The sequence below is a fragment of the Anser cygnoides genome, chromosome 5, assembly GCF_040182565.1.
Source record: "Anser cygnoides isolate HZ-2024a breed goose chromosome 5, Taihu_goose_T2T_genome, whole genome shotgun sequence".
Classification (NCBI taxonomy): domain Eukaryota; kingdom Metazoa; phylum Chordata; class Aves; order Anseriformes; family Anatidae; genus Anser; species Anser cygnoides.
Window position 1 is genome coordinate 54,357,097 of NC_089877.1, and position 23,684 is coordinate 54,380,780.

The 23,684-nt window shown below is 37.0% G+C and overlaps 1 protein-coding gene across 3 annotated transcripts in view; it reads left to right on the plus strand.

Annotated features, from left to right (window-relative positions):
* The window catches only part of WDR25 (WD repeat domain 25), a 76,973-nt gene that overhangs the window by 1,530 nt on the left and 51,759 nt on the right, over positions 1–23,684 (plus strand). For all 3 annotated transcript variants that reach the window (XM_048069805.2, XM_048069804.2, XM_066998341.1), the window contains exon 2: positions 1,063–1,838. In XM_048069805.2, the coding sequence (XP_047925762.1) occupies positions 1,122–1,838 (717 nt within the window). In that variant the 5' untranslated portion in view covers positions 1,063–1,121. The remainder of the gene's footprint in view (positions 1–1,062; positions 1,839–23,684) is intronic.

The following is a 23,684-nucleotide window of genomic DNA, read 5'->3' on the forward strand; positions in this document are numbered from 1 at the left end:
GTCTCAATCCAGCTGCTTTTGATGGTAGCTTCTCCGACCTAAATTGAAGATTTCAGAAACTGATCTGGAAGTGTTGTAGGTTAAATCATTGTAGCATGATGAGTGCTCACAGCTGAGCAAGAAAACAAAGCAAAAATAGTTTCCCATTTAATCAATCTTAGTAATGGAAGGGTAGCCATGCTTTTTGATTGCAAACAGCAGAGGTTAAACATTATTTTTGCAGACACCATCTATGATTTGAATGTAGTTAAACCATGCATGTAGTCCATATGTGCCATACAGATTTTTAGAAAAAAAAACTTTTCTGGGATTGTTACAGTGGTAAATTATTCCAGGTTCCATATGCAATCTCAGTGTGTGATTTCTTTTTTCATAGAAGTTTTGAAAAAGTTAGCTCCACAGTAAACTTTATTTTCTATAAGTAAATGTGAACAGTGAATTCAGTGTAGCTTCTGACCTATGCCTGTTATGTTAAACTAAAAGCTGTGTAGAGCTGCCTCTGGATGTAGTTGGAAAAATTCTTTATCCTGTAAGACTACTGAGTGGGTCAGAAATACATTTTTACTGTTTTTAGTTGCCAGTTGAACCCCTTCATGCTTAACAGCAGGGAGGAGTTGAAAGAAACAGTTACTGTTACTCTCAGTCCAAAGTACTTGTAGCATTTGTATTTTTATAAATGAACATCCTAAACCACTGCATAATTACACTACCCTCTTGTTTATGTGTGAGGAGGAAGGAGTTCTACTGCAAGTGAGGTGGAAGTGATTTGCAGTACTTACGCTGGAAATTTGTTTTCCTTTCCGTACTCGTTTTTTCCTTGTCTTGCGGTATGCAAATGCATCTCTGCAATGCATTAAAAATGTATGCAAAGTGCTTGGAGGCAAATGATGTCGCACCATTGAATGTACAGATGTGCTGTAATAGAGGAATACATTCCAGGAATAAATGGGAATAAAGTACTTAAGGATTTTGTTAAGAAAAGCATATTTATATCTTTTAAGTTACATGTAGCGTAGCGTCCATAATAGACTGTGCTCTGAATGGTCAATTTTTTTATTGTAGATCGTTGCTTTGGAGGATTCCAGCACTGAGATTTCTGGAGTCTGCTATATCAAGCCATAATGAGTTCATCACTGGTTGCTTATGATGATTCAGACCCCGAGGCAGAAACTGAAAAGACTGAAGTCCCCAGTACTTCTAGCAGACAAACAAGCCTTCCGAGTTCTTCTGTGAATCCTGTTCAATACTTTGCACCTGGTAGTTTGAGAACAAAATCTACATATGAAATGCAGCCTACTGAGAACACTGACAATTTTGGCATAAGTATTGTTTGTGAAGATCTCCCCGAGCATTATGCACCGAATAATAACACTGATTTGACATCTCCTTATTGTAGGAGAGCATACTCTAGCCATACTGCATTAAGTATGCCCTACAAAAACTATGAACAGACATCAAGCTCTTCAAGAAACTCTGGAAATGGCACTTCCCAAAAGCGAATGCATAAAGACAGTCCTACAACTATAAAAGGAATTAGACCATATATCCCCAAAAGACTGCGTCAAGAAAATTCCAGTACCGGTGGAAAAAAAGAGTATGAACAGGGTGAAAGCTCAAATTGTCATGTGAAGCCAGACGTATCAGGAAAGCAGACTATGAGAAAGATATCTGAAATAATTAAGCCGTATTTGGGATCCAAATGTAAAGTAACTGAAATCCCCAAAAGCTTAGTATTTCATATGTTTAAACACAGCAGTCCGGTTAATGAAATCCAGTGGTGTCCTGTGCGAGAACAAAGTCACATGCTTCTCTCAGCTTCTATGGATAAAACAATCAAGGTAATGTAAAACAAGATGGTTTTTGGACTGATCAACTAGCTTAAAAATACTGTATTAAATAATGATCTTCTTGGAATAGCATCTTTTTGGCAGCGTGTTCAGTAGTTCCACCATATTCAGAATTGGAGGAGATGCTTTTCCGTACCAGACCTGTTATGAACTCTCAGCTTAATGCTTTAATGTACCTACAATCCTGTTATTTCATATTTTTTTGTATTAAATATGTTTTAGAGCTTAATTTAAGAAGTTGGATTTCTACTGGGTCATATCTTTTAATTTGTATTAATGTTAGGTTGTCGTTACTTTTTCCTATCTAAGGTCACAGTGGCCTTAAGCACTGTGGTGCAGGTTCTGCCTTCAGTCACTGAACAGCTGACTGCCAGCACTTTGCCAGGCCCAAGTAACTACAGCTGCAGGTGCTGTGCTGGGTCTTGTGCATCTTTCCTTTGAACTGGGATGACATTTTACATTGCAGTAAGGTGTCCTCTCATGATCTAAGGGAATCTTTCCACTTTAAGTTTGTTTCAAGGGTTAACTACTCAATACTTAAGTGTATTTTCCTTTAACTTTAGTGAATTTGGTTTCAGTTCTTTGTTAATTTAGTCAATCCAGTAAATCTTACTTCTACTTGCATAATCATAGGATATCCTGAGTTGGAAGGGACCCACAAGGATCATTGGGTCTAACTCCTGGCTCCACACAGGGCTATCCAAAAATCAGACACTGTGTCTGAGAGCACTGTCCAAACTCTTGTGGAACACCATCAGGCTCAGTGCTGTGACCACTGCCCTGGGGAGCTTGTCCCAGTGCCTGACCACTCTCTGGGTGCAGAACCTTTTCCTAGCACCCAGCCTGACCCTCTGTCACAGCTCCTTGCCATTCCCTAAAACTTTATTCTCAAATTCAGAGCTTTAAGTAAATCTTAGTGCTTAAGAGGCTGGCAGAACAGTCTTTGTATTAGCATATTTCTAAAAAAAATTAGAGGAGGGAACTTTAAAATGTAATTTGAATTCTGATTTGATATTGGTCTGCCATTTAGATCCCCCAACCCCAATAAATTCTTACTAAAATTGAGTTTTCTTTGCCCTTTTGCTATTTATTTTTGTACTAGAGAATTGAGTTTCATTTAGTTTGTCTTTTACATGGTTCTTCTTATCTTAGTGTTGTTTCTTTTCTTTTCCCTTCTCCCAGTTTTGCCATGGGGCCCTGTGAAATAAGTGCTGACTTCACATCTTTGAAGCAGTGGTGTTCTTGAATTTCAGACATAGCTCTAGTTTTTTTTTTTCTTTCCCTCCCTAATGTCTATTAAAGCACTGGTGTTCACAGAAAAGAAAAACCAGGACTTATAGTATGAATTAAACTTCCTCCTCTCAATGGCTTAACTTTTTAAACTTTTATTCTCTGAATTTCACTTCTAGCCAGCATAACCTGTCATATTAGTGAATTTTGAATACTTTGACCTGTAAGGTAATTCTTTCCAAATATTTTTGTCCATCTTTTTCATAAAGACAAAACAGAAGAAAAAAGTACACTTGTTTTTCTTTGCAAGTCTTCCTTAATATACTGAGTAAGTTAAATCTTGACTGCTATCTGAACAACAACCTTAGAAAGAAAATATGATATGCAAAAAGTGCTGTTGGATGTTTTTGGCAAGCTGCATTGTATATTTGGGTTGTGCAAAATTATATGTACATTTTGACTTCTATAAGTCTCAGTTTGACTTTAAGCATATGTATGACATTTTAAGATACTGCTTGTTTACTATCCCAGAGCCTTACTTCATCTATAATTATTTTCACTCACCATTGTACTAAACTTGGTAAAACAATATAAATGAAAATTGTCATTGCTATGTAAAATTATTAAAAAAAAAAAAAAAGGCGAGTAATAGCCTGTCTGGTTTTTATTTTGTAAACAGGAAGAAGGGTTTATTCTTGTATTTACTAAAGCAATGTTTCCACCCCTGCTTGGAGGCAGTCTTTAACAGTAAAGCTGTTATTTGAAGGAATCTATTTGCTTTGGGTGCCCCAAACTATGGAAATTAAATATATTCACCACACTTCAGAGTATGGGAATCTAAAACATCAGTAAAGTGACAACGTAACTGTTCTGAAGCCTATTAAAATGCATCTCAGTACTTTGAAAGTTAAGCTGTAGAGAAATACCTGGAAAGAAATGCTTCTTACTGCTGTTTCTTAATGAGATTGAAGATTTAAGGTATGAGCAGTAACATCTTTGAAGTTTGTGCCTTTATACAAATACCTTTCAAGCCAGTAGAGGGCACAGTTAGATTAAACATTGTCTAGATGTTATGGAACTAATTTCTCCAACTTTCAAGGGTCATGAGCCCATAAATCTCTAATGACTATGACAGTAGTGGTTTCCACTCTTGGGAATTTTTTTGGCTGTCTGCCATTGCCTGGAGTTGTCTGTTTTCTGGTGTAAGCGTAAAACAAGCAATTGAAAACACAGATGTAAATGTACTATTTTATTTATTTATTTTTTCAATCCCATACCTTCCTTCGGCTTTTCCTTTTGTTGTTTTCTTCCAAGAACACCTGCTTGGAATTAATAGTTTAAATGCAGGCAGTGGAAGCTTGTTCTTTTTTCCTTTTAATGGGAATATCCATGGTAACAGACACTTAGGATGTCTGCAGTATTTACTTTGAGCATCTGATTTGGATAAGACTCAACGGTTAGAAGCCTAAAATCCTTGTACAATCGAGACAAGTAGGTAATCCAGAGCCACAAAATTTTGTGCTTCCAGGTAATCATGTGAATAACTGAAAATTAATATTTTTGTGTAAGTATCTTGGATTCAGTCCTGAACTTCAGCCTATACAGCATGATATTTATCATTTGAAGATATCAGTCCAATATCAGTGGAGATTTCTCAGAACTGAGAGTTCTGTCTAAGCAGATCAGACTGTGGTGCTCATAGATCTTTTCATTTAATCAAAACTAAACTATACTCATAAGCAATTTTTGTATTATTTAGCCAAACAGTTTTGCATCTTTTATGTTCTTCTGCGTTTAAATATTCTCCTCTTAAATTTTTCATCACAAACTAAGAATTTTCTTTTCTGGGAAAGGATTTTTTTTTTAACATAGAGAAGAAGAAAGCTAAACCCAAGTATTTCTATCTTAATTTAGAAATCTTAGTTTCTTTATTCCCATCTAAACTATTATGAATAAATCATTACTGTATATTTTATATTCTATATCACACAGGGATATATCTGAAATATATAAATGGAACTGATTATGTTTTTTTGTATTATGTATCCTGTTTAAATCTGGGAAGATAAGTCTTCCTTTTATGTTTGCCAAGTTTAACTAGTGTGCACTTTACCATCTTCTTTATGAATCGCTGTAAGTCATACTACAATGTTTGCAAAAATTGAGTTGATGTTTTCAGTCTGTTGACTGAATAAGCTAGTGTTGGGAAAGATAATCTGGAGCGCTTTGTGTAAATGTCTTATATATTTAGGAAGGAATATTTCCTAGGATTTTGTTTTTCCATAATAAGTGTTTGTTCTTAATGATTTTTATTTATTTATTTATCTATTTTGGTGTGTATGGCTGCATTTAAGAAAACAATCAAACAAAACAGTGATCAACTGGTACTGTTGGAAAAAATCAGTTACCAGCTCAGCGGCATAATACTCCAGAGTAACACTCCTACCAGCAGATGGGGCCCTTCAGTATCTTAGAAAAGGACGGTAACTTTTTAAGGGATGGTAATTATTCTTTTAAAGAATGGGAGACTTTAGTGTTTGCCTCCATTTTGTGCATTGAAAGACATTAAATTTAAAGTTTATGCATTTGTTGCTAAAGATACAAGTAAACTTCATACAGACTTGAAAGTAAGATGCAACTTCATATGGGAAGCTATAGGTATTGTAGGTTAATTACCCACAATCCTTCCAATCCAGAAGATTTAGGAGAAACCTTCATGCTTTAAATCTCTAAGGAAAAAAAAAAGAAAGGTTATATTTAGGCTTTGGCAATAGTCTTTTATCCTCAATTTTCTTCGATTGTTGAGCTTCCACTTTCAAAGGGGAAGCTGATAGGTTTCCTGCCTCTTTTGCCAGCTACCTAGGTTGGAAGCACTGATTCAAATTAGTGTGGTAGTGCTCTTCTTCGCTAATGCATCCTAACTGAATATTTAGTGGCTTTTGTTTCTAGTTTTAAGTATGCATTTTAAGGATTCTGAACTTGATTGTCTTGATGTTTGTCTAAAGGGATTCGATTCTTGGGATAATACTTTTTCCCTATACCTTTTGTTTCAAAAACTGCTCTACCTGAAATTTAGGATGCTAGTGCCACTTTTGGTTTTGTCAACTTAAACATAAAGGTTGTGATTTTATTATCTTGGTTAGTAATTTTTGTATAAATTTTGAGACTCAATACAGTTATTAAAGCTACCTAAGTTTTGTAGCGTGGATATTCAGAACTTTCTGAAAATCAACGCTGTTTAGTTATTTCTGGTTTAGAATCCCAAATATAGAATCCTAAATCACAGGTTGTCATTGAATACAGCAATTTGTCTTAAGTAGCAGGGTCTAGCCCAGCGGTCAGTCTCTAGTAGGGTCAGTAAGTAGATGCCAAGAGAAAATGAACTTGGCAAAGATTTATGGTGCCTTTAAGTCCTCCTCCAGCCAATGCTCATTTGAAAGTCAGGGGATTTCTGAGCTCCAAAGCATTTAATTTTTGTAATTTCCTAACTCAGTAGATCTCCGCCAGATACTTCTCTGGTCTTACGAGACTATCTTGTCTAAGGGTGCTAGCTCCAGGATGTTATATAACTTATACTGGTCAAATCTAATGTATGGATTTTGCTTTCTGGAGTGAATCAAATACTAATAAAACCAGCATTTTTTTTATTTTTTTCAGATTTTCAAAATCTTTTATTCTTTTGTGGCTGTGTATTCTGCAGGACAAAGATGGCATAGTAGCATATTCCATGAATTTGTTATTCTTGATCCTGCTGTATCAGACTGGAAGCAGTGGAATATGATAGCCTCTATTCATCCGTATAACGCGTGTGACACTGATGGTGGCAATAGAGATTTCCTACACATTACTGTTAACCCTGTGTCAGAGTAACAAGTTCTGACATTTGTTTTCAAACCTTCTGCAAGCAATTCATTTGAAGGAGCCAGTATAGGTACTGTTCCTCATTGTTCTGCTACATGCCTGTCTGTTAATAAGGGACTGAATTTAGGCTGCCAGCTTGCTTCCTATAAACTCACACGTAGCTGTCAGATGGTTACAGCCTTGTCACCACTAGGCTAGGTTCAAGCTGTTCACTGAGCAGGATTAGATACCATGCTGCTAGTACCCCAAGCATTCTGATTTCTAGATTGATTTTAAAATCTGTGACAATGCTCATTTAACTGTAGCTGATGCACAAAATGATATTTTGGGGAGACTTTCTCTTAAATGCACACATTACACTTTAATTGAAAGAACTTTCAAAGTGATCTGTTCAATGTCAGTGCACTTCTAATACTGTATTGTAAAAGTAACAAGAAGTTCTTCCCCTTATCTTGGAAGTGGCAAAGAAACTCATTCTGGAGAATGTACTGCTTACCTAGGTGTGAGGAAAAAAGCATTGTTGTTCTCTTGTTGAAGAGGCGACTAAATAGGCTATTCTGAAATACTGAAGTTGGCTTTTCTTAATGGTGCCTTGTTCCCTTTTCTATTTAGAACTATGTATATTTTTTTCCAAGGATTTTGAGCTCGCTGATTATTAGGATGAAAGTACACTTATTTGATACATGTGTGTATAGTAATACCAGTTTCTTGAGTGCTGAAAGCCTTTCTCTATATATCTTGGTCTTTTCCTAAGGAAATTATTTCATATAATTTTTACCCATAATGCTTATTTTATACGAAAAGGGACAGCATGCAGGAAGGAGTGTGCTTGACCATGAACAAAAGCTTCTGGCTGTGATTCTGTCTGGGTGATAATACAGGTCAGGAGGTAAGAGCCAGCTCTTAACCGACTGTTCTGCAAAAGCCATTAATGCAAGTTGATAAAGAACAATTCGGGAGGGTGGTGGATTTTGGTCTCTTCATCACAAAAATGTTGGTGGGGTTGTTACATATTTTGGTGTGTTAATACCTAGATACGTTTCAAGATCGTTGTTACGTGGAGATTTATTTTTTTAATTATTTTCTTGTTTCCAGCAATGCTGTTGTCAAGGAAACGGAAATCCTTGTAATGCCTTTGTTCACTTTCTCAGAATCCACAGCTGGAGATGACTTATATAGTTTTTATTATGTTCTTAGTAGTTGACACACTCTTGTGCCTCAAAGGATTTTTCAAAGGAGTATGTTTCTTTGAGTATAAACAGCAGCATCCTGATCTCTACGCTGTTTGGTAGGCCACTGTTTTCTTTCCTTTTTCGTTAACAAGAACTAAATTCAATACTCCTTTAGACTGGAATTTATCCTAATGCTTGCACAGAAATTGGTATTAAACAAACAAAAAAGGCAAAAAAGGCAGTGAATATCTCAGCTTCTGGATTACGTTTTCAGTTTTGTAAGGGCATTTGTTTTACTTCTGCGCTGGGTCTGGCTGGGATGGAGTTAACTTTCCCTGCAGCAGCCCATACAGTGCTGTGCTCTGCATGTGTAGCTAGAACAGCAGTGGTTTCACACCAGTGTTTTGTCCATTGCTGAGCACATTACTGGCACAGCATCAGGACTTTTTCTAATCCCCCCCAGAGCCAGCAGGCTGGGGGTGGGCGAGAGGTGAGGAAGGAACATCACCAGGGCAGCTGGCCTAAACCAGCCAAAGGGATATTCCGTGCCATATGGTGTCACACTCTGCAATAAAAGGTGGGAAAAGGAAGAAAAGGGGAGGGGTGGGCTCTCGTTGTGAAAATGTCTGTCCTCCCGAACAATGGCTAGATTGATGAAGCAGGGCCTCAAGGACGTGGTCAAACATCACTTGTTGGTGGGAAGTAGAGAGTAATTCCTTTCCCCTCTCTCTGTGCTTGCAGATGACCTTTGCTTGCCTTTTTTATTCCCTTCCCCTCCTTTCCCTTTTCACTTTAGTTAAATTATTTAATTATTAATAATTTTCCCTTAATAATTATTTTTTCCTTTATTAAAATTATCCTTTTCTCAATCCGTGAGTTTTTTCCTTTCCTCACTCCCCCTCCTCTCCTGAGGAGAGGGAGTGGGGGAGAGATTGTGGTGGTGTTCAGCTGCCTAGCAGGGTAAGACCACCACAACTTCATGCTTGGAAATGCCTCCTGAATTAAGGTCTCTGTAAGGAATACTAGAGGAGTACCCCATGCTGGAAGTGGTCTGTCAGTGAGATTTTCCTGTTTTATGGCTATGCTTGAAGATGTAGCTTTGGGGAAGAAGAGCAGGGGAAGAAGGATACTTCATGATTCTAAAAAGATACTTTCAAAAGAAGTGGGAATTACTTAAAGAGCAGTTCAGAAAATAAAGCTCTTCTGAAAGCAGTAGAACTGATGGAGTCTGGCTGTGTCTCGAGGCTGGCTAGCTGTGGATTATCTTCAACTTCTCCATCCTTCAGGGCTTCTGCAAGGTCTTTACTTTTTTTATTCAGCTGCTCATTTTGATTAAATCTTGAGGGGCAATGAAGTCCTTCTGAGACCTCTGAAATTTGGTTGAGTTTGAGTGGTAGGTGCAAAGTGACAATGGGTGAGATGCACCAGAGATATGGCTCTTGTGGCAGTGTTACTTCACAAACCTTTCTTTCTCCAGGAACCCAAAAGGATGGGCTATGATTCTTGAATATCCTTAAAATGTTGTGGAAGAAGAGATTCTGTTTCTTCATGTTATATAGAAGGATGTTTTTGGTCACTCATTAGTTAAAGAAATATCAAAAAGATTAAATGATTTCCTGACTTTTTCTTAGAAACCTGTCTGTCCTGAATTGCTGAGCTTTGCACTTCCTTTCTGCTAAGAGCTCTTCCAACTGTTTACTGAATGTCTCTTATGTGGGCTTTAGCAGACAAGTAAGCAACCTTGTCCTCCCCCCAGCGTAGCCAACCCATTAGCAGAGGAAAATGTCGGTGCCAGAGATGGCAACAGAGCAGTGTCCCTAATGAAGCTTAACTGATAATGTCATAAATTTAGCCCTCCAATTACATGCAGGATCTCTGTGGACAGCTCTATGGAGCAGAACATCATCTGAAATGGGAAAAGCATATTGTGGTGTTATCTCCCTTCAGATGCTTCAGTAATATTCCTGGTCAAAATGTTGTGATTTTTGGAGCTTGGAAAGAAGAGGTAGAATAGTTTTTATGTTCTCAAGTTACTTTAATGCATTGTGGGAGTATCAACCTTATCACTGGTAGAGAAATTCCAAATGTTTCTGCTGTTTAAAAATATAAATAACACCAGTGTAAGTTTGCTTCTTTTCTAGAAGTCTTGCTTTATAGATGCCTCTTACATACTGCTATATATATTTAAAAAAAAATCTGCTAACAAAACTACAAGACATCTTATGACTTGGATTCCCTACCTCTCTTGGTCTGTCAATGTTGTCAAGGAAACAGATCTTTGAGAAGCTTTGCTCTACTTTTTCAGGTTCTACAGAGAGATTACTTGTGTTGGATTTATCCAGCATCAGGAGCAGAGGCAATTTGCCTGAAGTTTCTATTACTTATAATATGTTTTTGTTCTTGCCTCTTTTTTTTTTCTTTTTAAAAGACTTTATTTTTAGCATGTATAAAATTGCTGCATTTTTAAGCTTATAATATCAGTAAATGTACCAAAGGTGGTTGCCTTTTGATTTTCAGATGAAGCCCAATAGAACTTTAATGACAATCTTATACATTTATGCTATAAAGACAAGTGTTAGTTATAGATTCCCTTTAAATTAAAGGGGAAAAGAAACATTAATAAAAACTTTGTTCTTTAGAGATCTTGCTTCACTACTGTGGAACTAATGACTTACCACCTCCTATCATAAACATCGTGTTTCATTGCAGTAATCCTCCATCTTCAAAGAAAAATGCATTTTGTGGCTGGTCTGGAACTGTTTGATTTGTCTTCCAGTACATGCATGATGGAATGTGCAGACATTTATTTTTTAACTTTAAACCCAGCTGTTTTTTTTTCTTCCCTAGGACATATCTAAAATGCAACTATAGAAACTTTCTGCTTCCCAATTTTTCAATTAGCTAATAGATTAAAGATAATGGGGTGGGAAAGAATGAGAAATAACAAAGACCACACATGCTTGTATGTTGTACATGTGCCAGCTGTGTAGCACCTTGCTTTATAAAGTAAGATTTCTGAATTCACTCTGTTCTCTAGGCTCATTGCCTTTTTCTAGATTAGCATTTCCTCACTAAAATAATTTTTCTTATTCTGAATGTTGCGATTAGTGGCTAGAATATAATTTTTGCCATGTGAGCAATATGTCTTCCTTGATGATAAGCTTAAGGCTGTTGGTGGAGAAATAGCGGGCTGCAGATTCAGTTAGCGGTGTTACTGACTGGTTATTGAGGTTTCTGCATGCTATATATAGAACTGGCCTGGAGCTGCTCAGGGAAAAATATAATTTGTAACTACAAACTATAAGCAGGTAAAGCTATAGGGCTGTTATAGTCCCACAGCTTAATCATCTCATATACAGATAATTGAAAAAGTCCTCCCGAAAGTGCTTACTTTCTCATAAGGAAATCTCTCTCATAGTTTTGAGTCAGCATTCATATTTGAGAACTATACATTTTTTTTAACAATGTTTTTGTATTTGTGAGGAGAAATAAGTTGCTAATGTAAGGGCATTAGTTTAGAGAGGAATAAGCATGATAAGGTGATGTGCATTACTAGTTGTATATTTCTGATGACTTATTTCCTTGCTGCCTTGTTGTTTTCCTTGCTTTCTTTTCCGTGACTCTGTCAGACTCCCTAGCCAGACTTTTCATGTCTTCTTACTCTTTCTTGACGATGTTTCTTCCTTCTTATTTCCTCTTTGCTTTTTCTGGAGCTTCTAGCTGCTTTCTGCCCCAGCTTGGTGTTTGTGATACCAGCTTAATCAGCAAGCGTTATCTGGAAGACTTTTTGTGTAATTGCTTGCGTACACAAATGATTTGTTTTGTATCTCATTTAGCCTTTTCCATGTACTGTGGTGTCTAAACTCTTGTAGTCAACCTGGCTGTAAGTAGGACTTGATATTCATAGTTTCTTCTGTAATCTTGCTGCTGTGTGATGGATTTGGGGTATACCATTGGGTGCAGCTGGCTTTTATTACTGAAAAAAAATAATAGTTATAATGAAAAAGTGACTTGAGCAAGCCAACTGATACATGGTTGGAAGTTGGCTTTCAGATGGCTAATTTAAATCATTATCTGTACACTGTCCCTCATAGTTAGATATTACTTTAAATCAGCATGAGCAATAAGGATGAAGCAACTGCTTCTTGAAATAAGAGTCAACCAGTTTATGTTGGTGATGGGACAGAATTTGCTCATAAATTGGGATTAGGCTATTTCTCGCGGGTAGAGATTTGTACTCAAGTACAACATTATTTTTAGAACTGTTGTAGCAATGCATTATTATGTGCTATTGTAGAAATACACTAAGCATGTGCACTGTTAGCAGTATCTGGCAGGACTGTGGTGTAGAACAGCTGCCTTTCATCTGCTGGTTAGGTTTGGCAGAGCTTGGCCATAGCTGTTGTCCCTGCTGTGTCATCTTCTCCCAGTGGATCATGTGCTCGAAGGAGACAGCTTAAATTGCTTCTTTTAGGTTGTTGTGTTCATGCTTATTTGTTTTATTGACTGCATTAATAGAAAAGATGATTATCTGATCATATTGATATATGTAGCTGTATAAAAAGCTGTAGAGTGGCCTTTGGTGAATCACAAGTTTAATATAAACACAGTAGCTTAATACAGAAATACAGTCCAAACAGGTATGTTTTGAACTTAATAGTCACTGTTTAACTGAAGCTTGATGTAAAAACAAACAGCTCCCCCAAAGGGTTGGTAAATGGCAGTTTTCTCCCTCTTGTTTTCTGAAATAGCTCACATGTCAACAGCAAATAGATATGCAGTGTTTCAGAAGCTGGGAGTATAGTTGCTAAGACTGTACTTATTCTCTGAATAGAGCATCATTTCTTACTCTAGTAATGGATGTACAAAATCTGCAGGGTGCAAGAAAGTCTTTGAATGTATCTATCCAGGCCTTAATTACCCTGTAGGAATTGAGGATGCTTACCACAATGTACAATTTGCCTCCGAAGTGCTCTAAGTCTGAAATTGAGGTGTTTTAACACTTATGAGGAATCCCTACTTTTAAAAGAGCATAGATGTATGTGACTTGGATGTCATTGATGCTAATGAATATGATACATTGAGGTGAAAGGAAAATCAGATTATTTAATAAATGGCTATAGCAATTTAGCTAATCATCTCCTGGGGAGTTATAATACATGTACTCTTCTCCTGGAGTTCTTCTCCTTTGCCTGCTGGCAAGATACTGATTGCTTAAGTGTTTTGGGCACAATTATTAACTGCTAGTGACCACTACCGTGACTGCACTTTTAGGTATTTTGAATCCGTTATCATTCTTAATGTGCTGCTATTACTGTGACATTAATGAGAAACAGCCAAATTCGTGCCATGTTATTCTTCTCCTATACAGTACAGCAATAGAAAATTTGGTGTTCTGAAGTCATCTATAATATTTATTTGTCATTATATATTAATTTTCCTTGAATTACATGCATCAAACTGCTCTGCTTTAACCATGTCATCCCAAATATGCCTAATATTGTGTGTAAAGTAGTTTATTTATCTGAAGTGAATTTTGTATTCTTTCTCAAGCCAGAAACTTAGTATACATGGTATACAGTTGGGGATGGGGTTTTAAGTGCTTTTGCTGTACTTGGCTTCTCCTTCTGCCAAAATATTTCCCACTTTTCATATTATACAACAAACCATAGCTTAAATTGCTAACTGATTTACAAGTATATTGTAATTTCTGCTTTTCTCTTCATAGTTTTCCAGGAACTTTCCATTTGAGATGCATCTACAGGGTTAGCTGTATTACGGTGATTAGTCACAGAACACTTAAAGGGTAACTGCAGAATAGGTGGGAATTCTTCCCTTTATTTTGGTGTGTGAGGGGAAGTTACTTCTCTTGTGCTGTCTGCCCAGCATAGATGTATAATTGCTATCTTGCTTTTAGGTGGCTGAAAAATTAATCTGCATGAGCATCTTCCACAGAGTTAATCATCTATGGAGTGATTATCCCTGAATCCTTCTGCACAGTAAAGAACAAACTATGTTAAAAGATGGCAGTCAATGGCAGAAATACTTTGTTGTGAAAATCAGAATCTCTGATCAAGCAATATTTTAAGTATCCTTTACTGGAAAGGTACTTATTTACAGATTACATTACAAACAAAGCTCACATAAAAGGCAAAAGTTGCCTGTTTTCAGAGGGGAAACAGGAAAAAAAAAATCTTTCTAGCTTGTGGTGCTTTTTTCTTGGCTTCTTGCCTTATTCAGCATTTGGTAAGAATACCCCTTCTTTTGCAAATAGTGGAATTTAGCTAAAACAGATTGTTTGGCACAGATAATTAAAATATCACATGAAGTCTGATCATATGAATCTTACTGTTTGGTCTGCTTTGCCTCAACTGTTCTTGCAACTTTTGTTTTATATTCTGGCTGAAAATTTCTGGTGTTTCATTCAGAGTGCCTAATACCTAGTGTTAGACTCCAGGCTCCTTCAGTATCAGTTTCCATATTACTTCAGAGATTACTTGATGTGGATTTTTAAATGATTCAAGTAAGTAGCACGTGTAATCTGCACACTGGGTTATGATCTGCATGGTACAATACTGTCATGCCATCTGTGTAGAGGAGATGAATTTCCATAGTGAAAAACATGTTTTAAAATGTTTTCCTCTTAATTTGCTGTAACTTCTGTCTTGAGTATCAGAAATTTACACATTTATTCCACTGCAATGTCAAAAGTTATTATCTTGCCATAGTTCTACAGAAATAAAACAGGAGAACAATACTAGCAATGTAGTTTTGCGTCTTATTTACCCCTTCTATTTCCTAGCTGGTTTGTTCTAAAAAGCAATACCCCTTGGAGAGTGCCCAGCTTCTCTGAGGGGATTAAAATCTTCAGTAGCTTTCAGGATGTGTACCTTAGCAGCTGGCCTTCTGTTAATGCCTGCTTGGATGACCCGACTTGCTTCAGGCTAACGTTTGCTTGGTAATGTTGGTGTAGTGTAACCTCCTGCTGGTTTTATTCTGCTGACCGCTTTGTGTGGGACTAGAAGTGGTTCACGCACAACTTTCTTTCTGCATTTTTGTGCTATACATCATATCTCATCCCTGTGGTTTGACTGAATTTGTCTTCCTAATGACCTTGACTCAGCTGTAAACAAGATAGAAGAAAATATACAACCTAATGTGGATGTTGTCCTTAGTATGCGCAGTAGTGTACTCCTGGCTTCACGACAAGTATTTTCAAACAAATATCACACACATCAGTCTTATGAATGTGTGTGTAATTAGGGGAGATCAATCATTTTTATTTTTATTTTCATTTCCATCTGATGGTGTGAGGAACTTATTTGTAACTACCTCTTCTGAGAAAACAATCTAAATTAGTGTTTTTATCAGCTTTTGCCTGAAGAGGAATTTCTTAACAAAAGCCACATACTTGCATTTGAACACATATTCCTTACATTAGCAGGTAAGCAAAGGTATCCAATTTTCCTGAGCAACAAAATACTTGATTACAGGTCTAATGATAGTTTAAGAGGTGTTTTCAGATGTGCTGAAATCAAGGACTTGAAGCAGATGAACTTAATTATCTTTGTGAATATTCACAATCACATTATGTACTTTAAATGTCACATTTGGAAATAGTGCCTCATTGCTAGTTAATTAACAATAATTACTCAAGGTAGTACTTACATTTCTGGAATTTCTTACTGACTGTGAAAAATGTGTTTTGCTTCTAAAGGTTTAGCTGTATAAGAAGTAGATTTTACTTAATGCATTCTTAAAGTGTTACTCTTGCTTAGCCCCTCTGTTCTTTTCACATCTTATACTGCTGCATGAAGAATCAGCTGGTCCATTCTTTGCTCTGCTACATCTGGGCAATGAGTTTAACACACAAACTATGGTGTATATAACTTTTTCCTTTTTTTTTTTTTTTAAAAAAAAAGGCAGTTAAACTTAGTAGAAGAAGAGAAGAGAAGCAATAGAAAATTAGACAGGCAGTGTAGCAATCCATCATAAAGTGTTACAAAGGTGTGTTGACAACTTCAACTAAAGAAATATGGTTTATGATAATACCAGAAGGTTTTTCCAGTCATAGTGCCTATGCTCAGTATGTCATTCTCTGCAAGAACTGCTTTTCTTGGCAAAGAACATCATACAATACAAGGTAGCTTAAACTGCAGCCAAAAAAACCCCTACCTCGTAGATCCTAGAAAATCCTCCCTGTTCCTGTTCTCAGCTTCCCTCTTCCATCTTTCTTTTCTGCCTTTCATGTAGAAGTTTAGTTGAAATGTGAAAGGATTCCCTTTAAGTCTTCTCCCTTCCAAAATAAATGTCTTTAACAGTGATAGTTTCCTTGTTTGCAGCTGCACACTTCACATGTGCGTGTGTGTGCGTGTATAATATTTTTAAAGAGCTTAAATTAACAGAAAGCCTCTATTGTCAATTAGGCTTATACTTACGAACTGGATGTTCTCTTTACCTGAAGACTTCAGCATTTCCTGTGTGAATGAGGGGTCCCTTGAAATCCTGGCAATAATGTATAACCTACTTTACATAATCATCTTTTTTCTTTTTTTCTGTAAAGTACATAAAATGCTTTATTATTAAGTTTTAAATTCATGACAGCATTCGTAATGTGGAAAGCAGATGTTTGAAATCTCAGGCATCAATTTAAAGCTAATTCTGAGAACAGGAAGAGAAGCTACTAAAATTTAGAAACAGTCATGTAGATTAATTAAACTAATTATATATGCATTGTGTGGGGGGAATGGAGATGCCTTCATGTACCTGTAGTTATATTCAATGAAGTGATGAACATTATTTGGGGTGTTATTCTTAAAAAAAAAAAAAAAAAAATAAATAATAAAAATAAAAATAATGGGAACACATGGACAAGAGTATGAGTGACAGGAAGCTGAAATGATAAAAATGAATTAGCCTGGGGAAGGGTCCAACGTGTTATGTGAAAATAATACTGACAGTAGTGGAAGTGCTAACACTTCACTGAGGAAACTTCTTAATAGTAATTTTTCAGTTGTAGAATGACCTGGAGGAAACAAGCTTTTCACAACTAACAGTTTTTAATTTAAAGTATTTGGAGAATATCATAGACTTCATCTAACTTAATGGTAGTGTTCTGAATGTCGAAGGACTTTCTATATTTACATTTCTATGTCAAATAGGTTGAAGCAAAAAAAAATACTTATTGTTTATTTCCCCCCCTCCCTCTGTCCTTTATACGTGAGTGACTCTTTTCTTTGCTTTTTAAGACTGGTGATAAATCTATTCTTGGGTTGTTTAAGTACAAAGCCTGGATTATCAAAACAACAGCTAATGCAAATTATTTTGTTGTTCTCCTTTAATCTTTAAATTATTCTTTCTGTAGTTCTACTGTGATAGTGAAGTAAATACAATGAAATACTTCTCATGGTGAAGTAACAGTCCCTAAGCATGTCATATTGCAGTGAGAATCTAATTCTGCTTGATGTCAGGTTGTATTCCTTAAATGCTTGTTTCCATAATATCAAGGAGTTGAGCACTCTGGGACCTGTGGTGGAGGCTGCTATGGGTGTATCTGCACTGGTTGGCTGGATCTCTGTGTACTGCGTTAGGACAACATATGTGAACATGCAAAGCCAGCTTTGTTGAATAGACATGCATTAGGTTTGCAAATCATCTATCAGTACCCTTTAGGATAAAGGGCTTCAAGAAATCTGTCTAACTTTCTGTTGGGTCGACTCTGTAATAGCTTGCTTTTCAACATTTAGCAGGAGAGAGATTAAATTGTCCCTGTGACAACGTGCAGAAGCACCACAGGGCAAACAAAATGATTTTATAGTAACCAAGCTATATTACAAAGAGGAATATTAAACATACGCCTCATAACAGAAGATTGCAAATATGAGTATCAGGCCTCTTTCTGTCTAATGGGTTGCATAGATATGCAAAGGAGAAATAACAAAAGCTAATCAGTTTTGTTTTGTGTAAAGATGTTAATATGTAGATACTTGAATTCCCTCCAAAAAAAATAAAAATAAAAAAATAAATTGAGTAATCTAATGATGCGTGTTGACGTTGTGTAAATTGCTTGGAGGAGCTGCAGTAATCACTTCACTTGAAAAGAGAACAGGCTTAAAAAGAAAGTAGGATGACACAGCTGATGTTGTACATCTGTGCTAAAATTCCTGTGAATTAGTCAAGTCTAACTTAACCTGAGACAATCAGTGCAAGGCTGGTCTGGGCTGTACCAACTGGAGAAACCAGCCAGAACGATACCCTTCTCTTGGACACAGATAAATGCAGATGTGAGGAGCAGGAAACAGTGCAATGACCCCAGCATGCTGGAGATAAACGTGGCAATGAGGTACTTTTGTTGGTGACATGGGGGAAGCTGGAAGGGCAGGTGAGGTGAGGTGCCTTTCGGTCACAGGAAGGCTCCTGGCCCGCTGCTGCGTGGTGCCCTACCAGTGGGCCAGGCCACAGTTGTGGTGGTGTCTGTGTTGGGTGAGGAAAATTGAGTTGAGTGGTGTGTGTTTGGAGGGAAATCAGGAGAAAAAAGAAGAAATTCCAGTCAGCAGTGTCTCTACAGTGTCTAAATGGCAGGAATGTGCTGAGGGAATACCTCTTCTGTGCGCTGTTGTGCACATTTAAGGAAAATGTAGGCTCTGGAAGACAGCCATTCCCATCTGTGGTGCAGACTGTTTGCTTCGAGTCAGCAGATCTTAGAGCAGGCACTGAGTCAGTGCCTGCTACATCCCAGGAGCCAAAAGTAAGCCTCTGAGAAATCCCAAGGTCTTTAGAGCATCTACACTTCCCAGTGCTACAGACGGTTCTCATAAGTGACAAGGAAAACCAAACATCTGTAACGTGACGATGCCTTGTATCTCAGTGTGTTCTGAAATACTCTCCAGCTTTCAGGATTTAACAGTATTTTTACAGACTTAATTCTGAACAAAAGCAGTCTTCTGCCATTCAGTAGAGAGTCACCCAAGCAGGAATTCCTGCTGTAGAGAGATTTGGCTCTTGTGTTGATCTCTGTAAGAGGAGCATCAGCAAAGACTCTGGAAATCAATTTAGTGCTGTGTGGTGTCGTCTGAAGGCTCTTTAATTTACATAGAAAACAAATGCATCTGACTGACATACTGCCACTAACTGTGGGTGTTGGATGGCAATAACTTTCATCAGGACATATCAGCTTGTTCCAGGGAAGGTGGGAGACTGAACCTGGTGCCAGAGGCCTTTGTCCCTGTGACAACGCAGTCACAGGTGTATTCTTCAGAGCAGCTTATAATTATCCTCTGTTGTTTTAAGTAAGCTATCAAAACAAATCACCTTTTTCAGTGCTCTCTTGTTGTCCTGGCTAATTTGATTCTAGTGCCAAAGCCGGCTGAGGTCCCTGCTACAACTGCAGTTCAGCCTGACCCCCAGTGTCACTCAAACAACCCGCCTGCCTGTCATCAAGCGGCATTGTGCCCTGGGAGATGAACAAATCTGCTCTTACTTGAAGACCTTTACTGCAAGAACTTAATCAAACAGTGAGCCTCCAGTCATCTTTTCATACCTGTTTCTGAACTCTGGCAGGATAAGGCTAAAAAACCAAAAAACTAAGCTGCTTTTTCACACCACCCTGTATTCTTCTGCACCTTGGTTATAGTTTAAATAAATGATAAAAATATATAGTTTTCTGGTTATTCAATGTCTTCTCTGTTTTTAGTTTGTTTCCCCTGGGATGGCACGCATTTCAATTCATATGATGTCTAAGGAACACTGGGTTGCGTAGTGCTTCTCTTCATTGCTCACTTCCCTGAAAGTATTTTTATTATATATATATTTAATTTCTTTAAAGCATCATGTTTAAAGAAACATTATGGGATACAGTTGTGAAAATGAGATCCTTGTCTGTTCTTTTATGATATCGTTGTCACTATCAGAGCATGGTTTGGGTTGGAAGGGACCTTAAGGATCACCCAGTTCCAGCCCCCTGCCGTGGGCAGGGACACCTCCCACCAGCCCAGGTTGCCCAAAGCCCCATCCAGCCTGGCCTTGAGCACCTCCAGGGATGGGGCATCCACAGCTTCTCTGGGCAGCCTGTTCCAGTGCCTCACCACCCACCGAGTGAAGAATTTCTTCCTAATATCTAAATCTACCCTCTTTTAGTTTGAAGCCATTACTCCTTGTCCTATCACTCCACTCCCTGATATACGGTCCAAACTCATAATTAGTTTTAAATGTATAATTGTTTCCAAGTATTCAGGTGGTGTTTAAACAGTGTTTGTATAAATCTTTAGTTTTTCCTGTTTGAAAGACATCATTGGAGTTGGATGAGATTTTTTTTTTCTTAACTTCCAAGTAGTACGGAATAATTTTTCCCAAACAAGGTGCACTGCTTCCAAGTCGCACCCTGCTCCAGCCTTCAACCTGTAATTATCTGAGTTGAAAAATCAACTGTTGTTGAAATTGGTCATTATTTATTTTGTGTTAGAGGTTCAAAGCTGAAGTGCTTCTATAACCCATGATAGGCGAAAGCTTGCACAGCAGTGATTGTATTTCAATAAGGTAATGATACTCTAAAAGTACCATTCAATAGGTAGTAGTAATGGCTTAAGCCTGTGATTACTGGACCCTTGGGAATGCAGATCACTCCTAAAGAATCCATAAAAAGTAATTAAGAAAAGCAAGTTGCTTGACAGTTGGCTTAAGGTAGCTGCATATTGTGTGTCCCCACCAGGGGTGCCTTTTAGTTCTGGAAGCAGATTGAAAACCACTTAAGTATTGCTTTTTTTTTTTTTTTTTTTTCCCCCTCTGTCTTTTCTTCCCAAAGAAAAGAGATGTGGTTGATTATTGCATGTTCCCTAACAGTACCCTTTTAAAATTACATTCAGTAAGAAACTGTCTGGTTACTGTTCTGCTGCTCTTTGGACATAGTGTGTTCCTGCAGTGTCACACCGTTGTGTGCTCAGAGAAAGTGTGCTCTGCTGGCATTTCTCCCACCGCTGAAACCATCCATCAGACAGTTCACCACAACAGAGCTACATTGGATTAACTACTTGGTTAGCCTTGGAAGTGCAGGTGAGGTAACCCAAGCTTACTACGAGGATGACTCATTCCGATTTTGAGGGAAATGAACTTTCAGATGAGAAGTGAAGCAAAGGTTATGGAATCTGTAGTCTTAAAAGAGAAGCATTTCCAGTGCCTGAAGATGAAGAATCAGTATGTATTTAATGAATGTGTTAGTCATTCTGCAATATCTTTCCTATCCAACTGCTGCTCTTCAGGTGGATGTAAATATGCTTATGTTCTTAATTCATTCATGTTCTTAATGGTACACTTATGTGATGTATGTATAAAACTGCTTAATCAGAAATGATTTGTATTGTTAATATTTCCTCAGCTAGGAGGGTAAGTTGTAGTGGATACTGTAATATTGAGAGATTAAAATCCAGATTTTTGAACCTAATCAGAAGCTTGCTGTTTAGTATAATGACACCCTACCCTCAAATTCCACTGACATTAACGACTCTTGTGAGTGCTAACACATCTGGAAATCAGATTGCTTGAAGATTAATTCTTACATAAGCAAGCAGAAGATTAACAAACTTTAAAACTGCAGATAGAAAATCCAAAATGAGGATGACGTAGTTATTTTGGCTTAGAATACCTGTTATGGTGAGAAATCATATTTAGTCTATCTGTTTCTAGTAGACCTTTTTGTGTTCCTCAGTTTAAAATGATAGTATGACTTGTAATGAAGTAGTTTTGCTGTTGAAGTTAAACACTATAATGGTCTTTTAATGGCACCTTAATGGCATCTCTGAGGACTTGCACTGAAATAATTTTACCTTCTCATAATTGCATTTCATAATGGACTGTAGCAATACAATTTAACGTCTCCTATTTTTTCTTCCATTGGTTTGTTAAATATAACAAATGCTCTAAGTTACCATTCTGTCAAATAAAGGAAGTATTAGATTTTGTTGTTGTTGCTGTTGTGCATGATATATCTTCCATACTTAAATGTTTTGTCTCTCAGCAATAATAAGGTAGTCTCAGCAATAATAAAATAGCAACTGATTTTCATAAAACTTTATATATTTTGCATAATAACAATAATATGTGTATTGATTTTTTTTTTGGCTTCCAGTCTGGAAGAAGTACATTTCTCATGTTTATTTCATGTGTATACGTGACTCTGAAGCTAGATGTTGCAAAGAAGATTATTGCATATCCAGTGCTTGTATTGTTCTGTGCAAATAGTCTTAAAGAATGTGCCTACCCAGCTTTGTTATTTTTGGTGAAGCCCCAGGTGTTGAATGGAAATAGTTTGCTATAAATCTGGCCTGACTTCAACTCAACAGTCACATCTACAAATATGCCATAATAAAAATAAAATTTTACAATGGATTGCCATGTCATGAAAACACTCAGATGTAGTAGCTGGTATTGAATAATGCTGAAACTTTTATCTGTGTTGTTACCTAAAAGACCTGACAGTCCAGGTTTTCATCCTGAATTTGTTCGTACCTTGACTACTTTATTTCATTTCCATCACAGTTTTACTGTGTGAAGGCTGTTACTTTTGAGCAAACATCCTTTATTAAAATAATAATAATAAAAAAGGTTTAAAATGGAAGTGGTCACAGCACTGAGCCTGCCGGAGCTCAAGAAGCATTTGGACAGTGCTCTCAGACACATGGTCTGATTTTTGGGTGGTCCTGTGTGGAGCCAGGAGTTGGACTCGATGATCCTTGTGGGTTCCTTCCAACTTGGGATATTCTGTGATTCTAATTCTAATCTGCAGCTTCAATTTATAAAGTCAACAGGGCTTATTTCTGAATAACTATGTAGAACTCTACCATTTATTTTTTTTTTACTTTAATCAAGAGTTTAAATATAGTATTAGTATTCCCATATTTCATGTTGCAACATGTAGGCATGTATTACTTGTAAGTGTTTAGCAGCATTTCACGTGGACAAGAAAAGTGTGAGTGTGTGCTATCAAAAAGTCCTTCAAGTGAAGGACTGGCTAGGAGAGGGCTGTAAGAAGTTGGAGGATTGAGCTTATTTGTCCAGGAGCTACATATAATTAATGCATATGATTAATATTGCAAACCACTAAGTGGAAGAAATGTCTTATCCCAGCTTCCCATCTTGTCTGTCTTTTTGTAATTACAGGCACAAACACTATCCAAGAATAGGAACTCACTAGTTGCAATGCTTTCTTTACTTTTCCATTTCTAAATCAAGAAGATGGATACAAATGTTATTTGCAGGTAAAATTTATTTATTCTGACAAAAATACAGCACATAGGATTATACTTTAGTTTTTGGAACAATTGCAACATAAAATTTAATTTGCAAAGTAAATTAAATACGTAATGGTTATATTAATCTTGTTCAGTCTCTTACCATTACACATTTTTGATTTACAATTTTCTTAAGAGCTCTGTTTGCCAGTTTTGACTTTAAAGGCTCCCACGGAGGCTGTATTAATTATACATAGTGGCAAAATCTCAGCCAGTTTATATATTTTAAAATTATTTATGTTTTCAGTTTCAATCAGTTGGTCAAATTTTCCTTGTGCTGCAAGTCTGTTTTT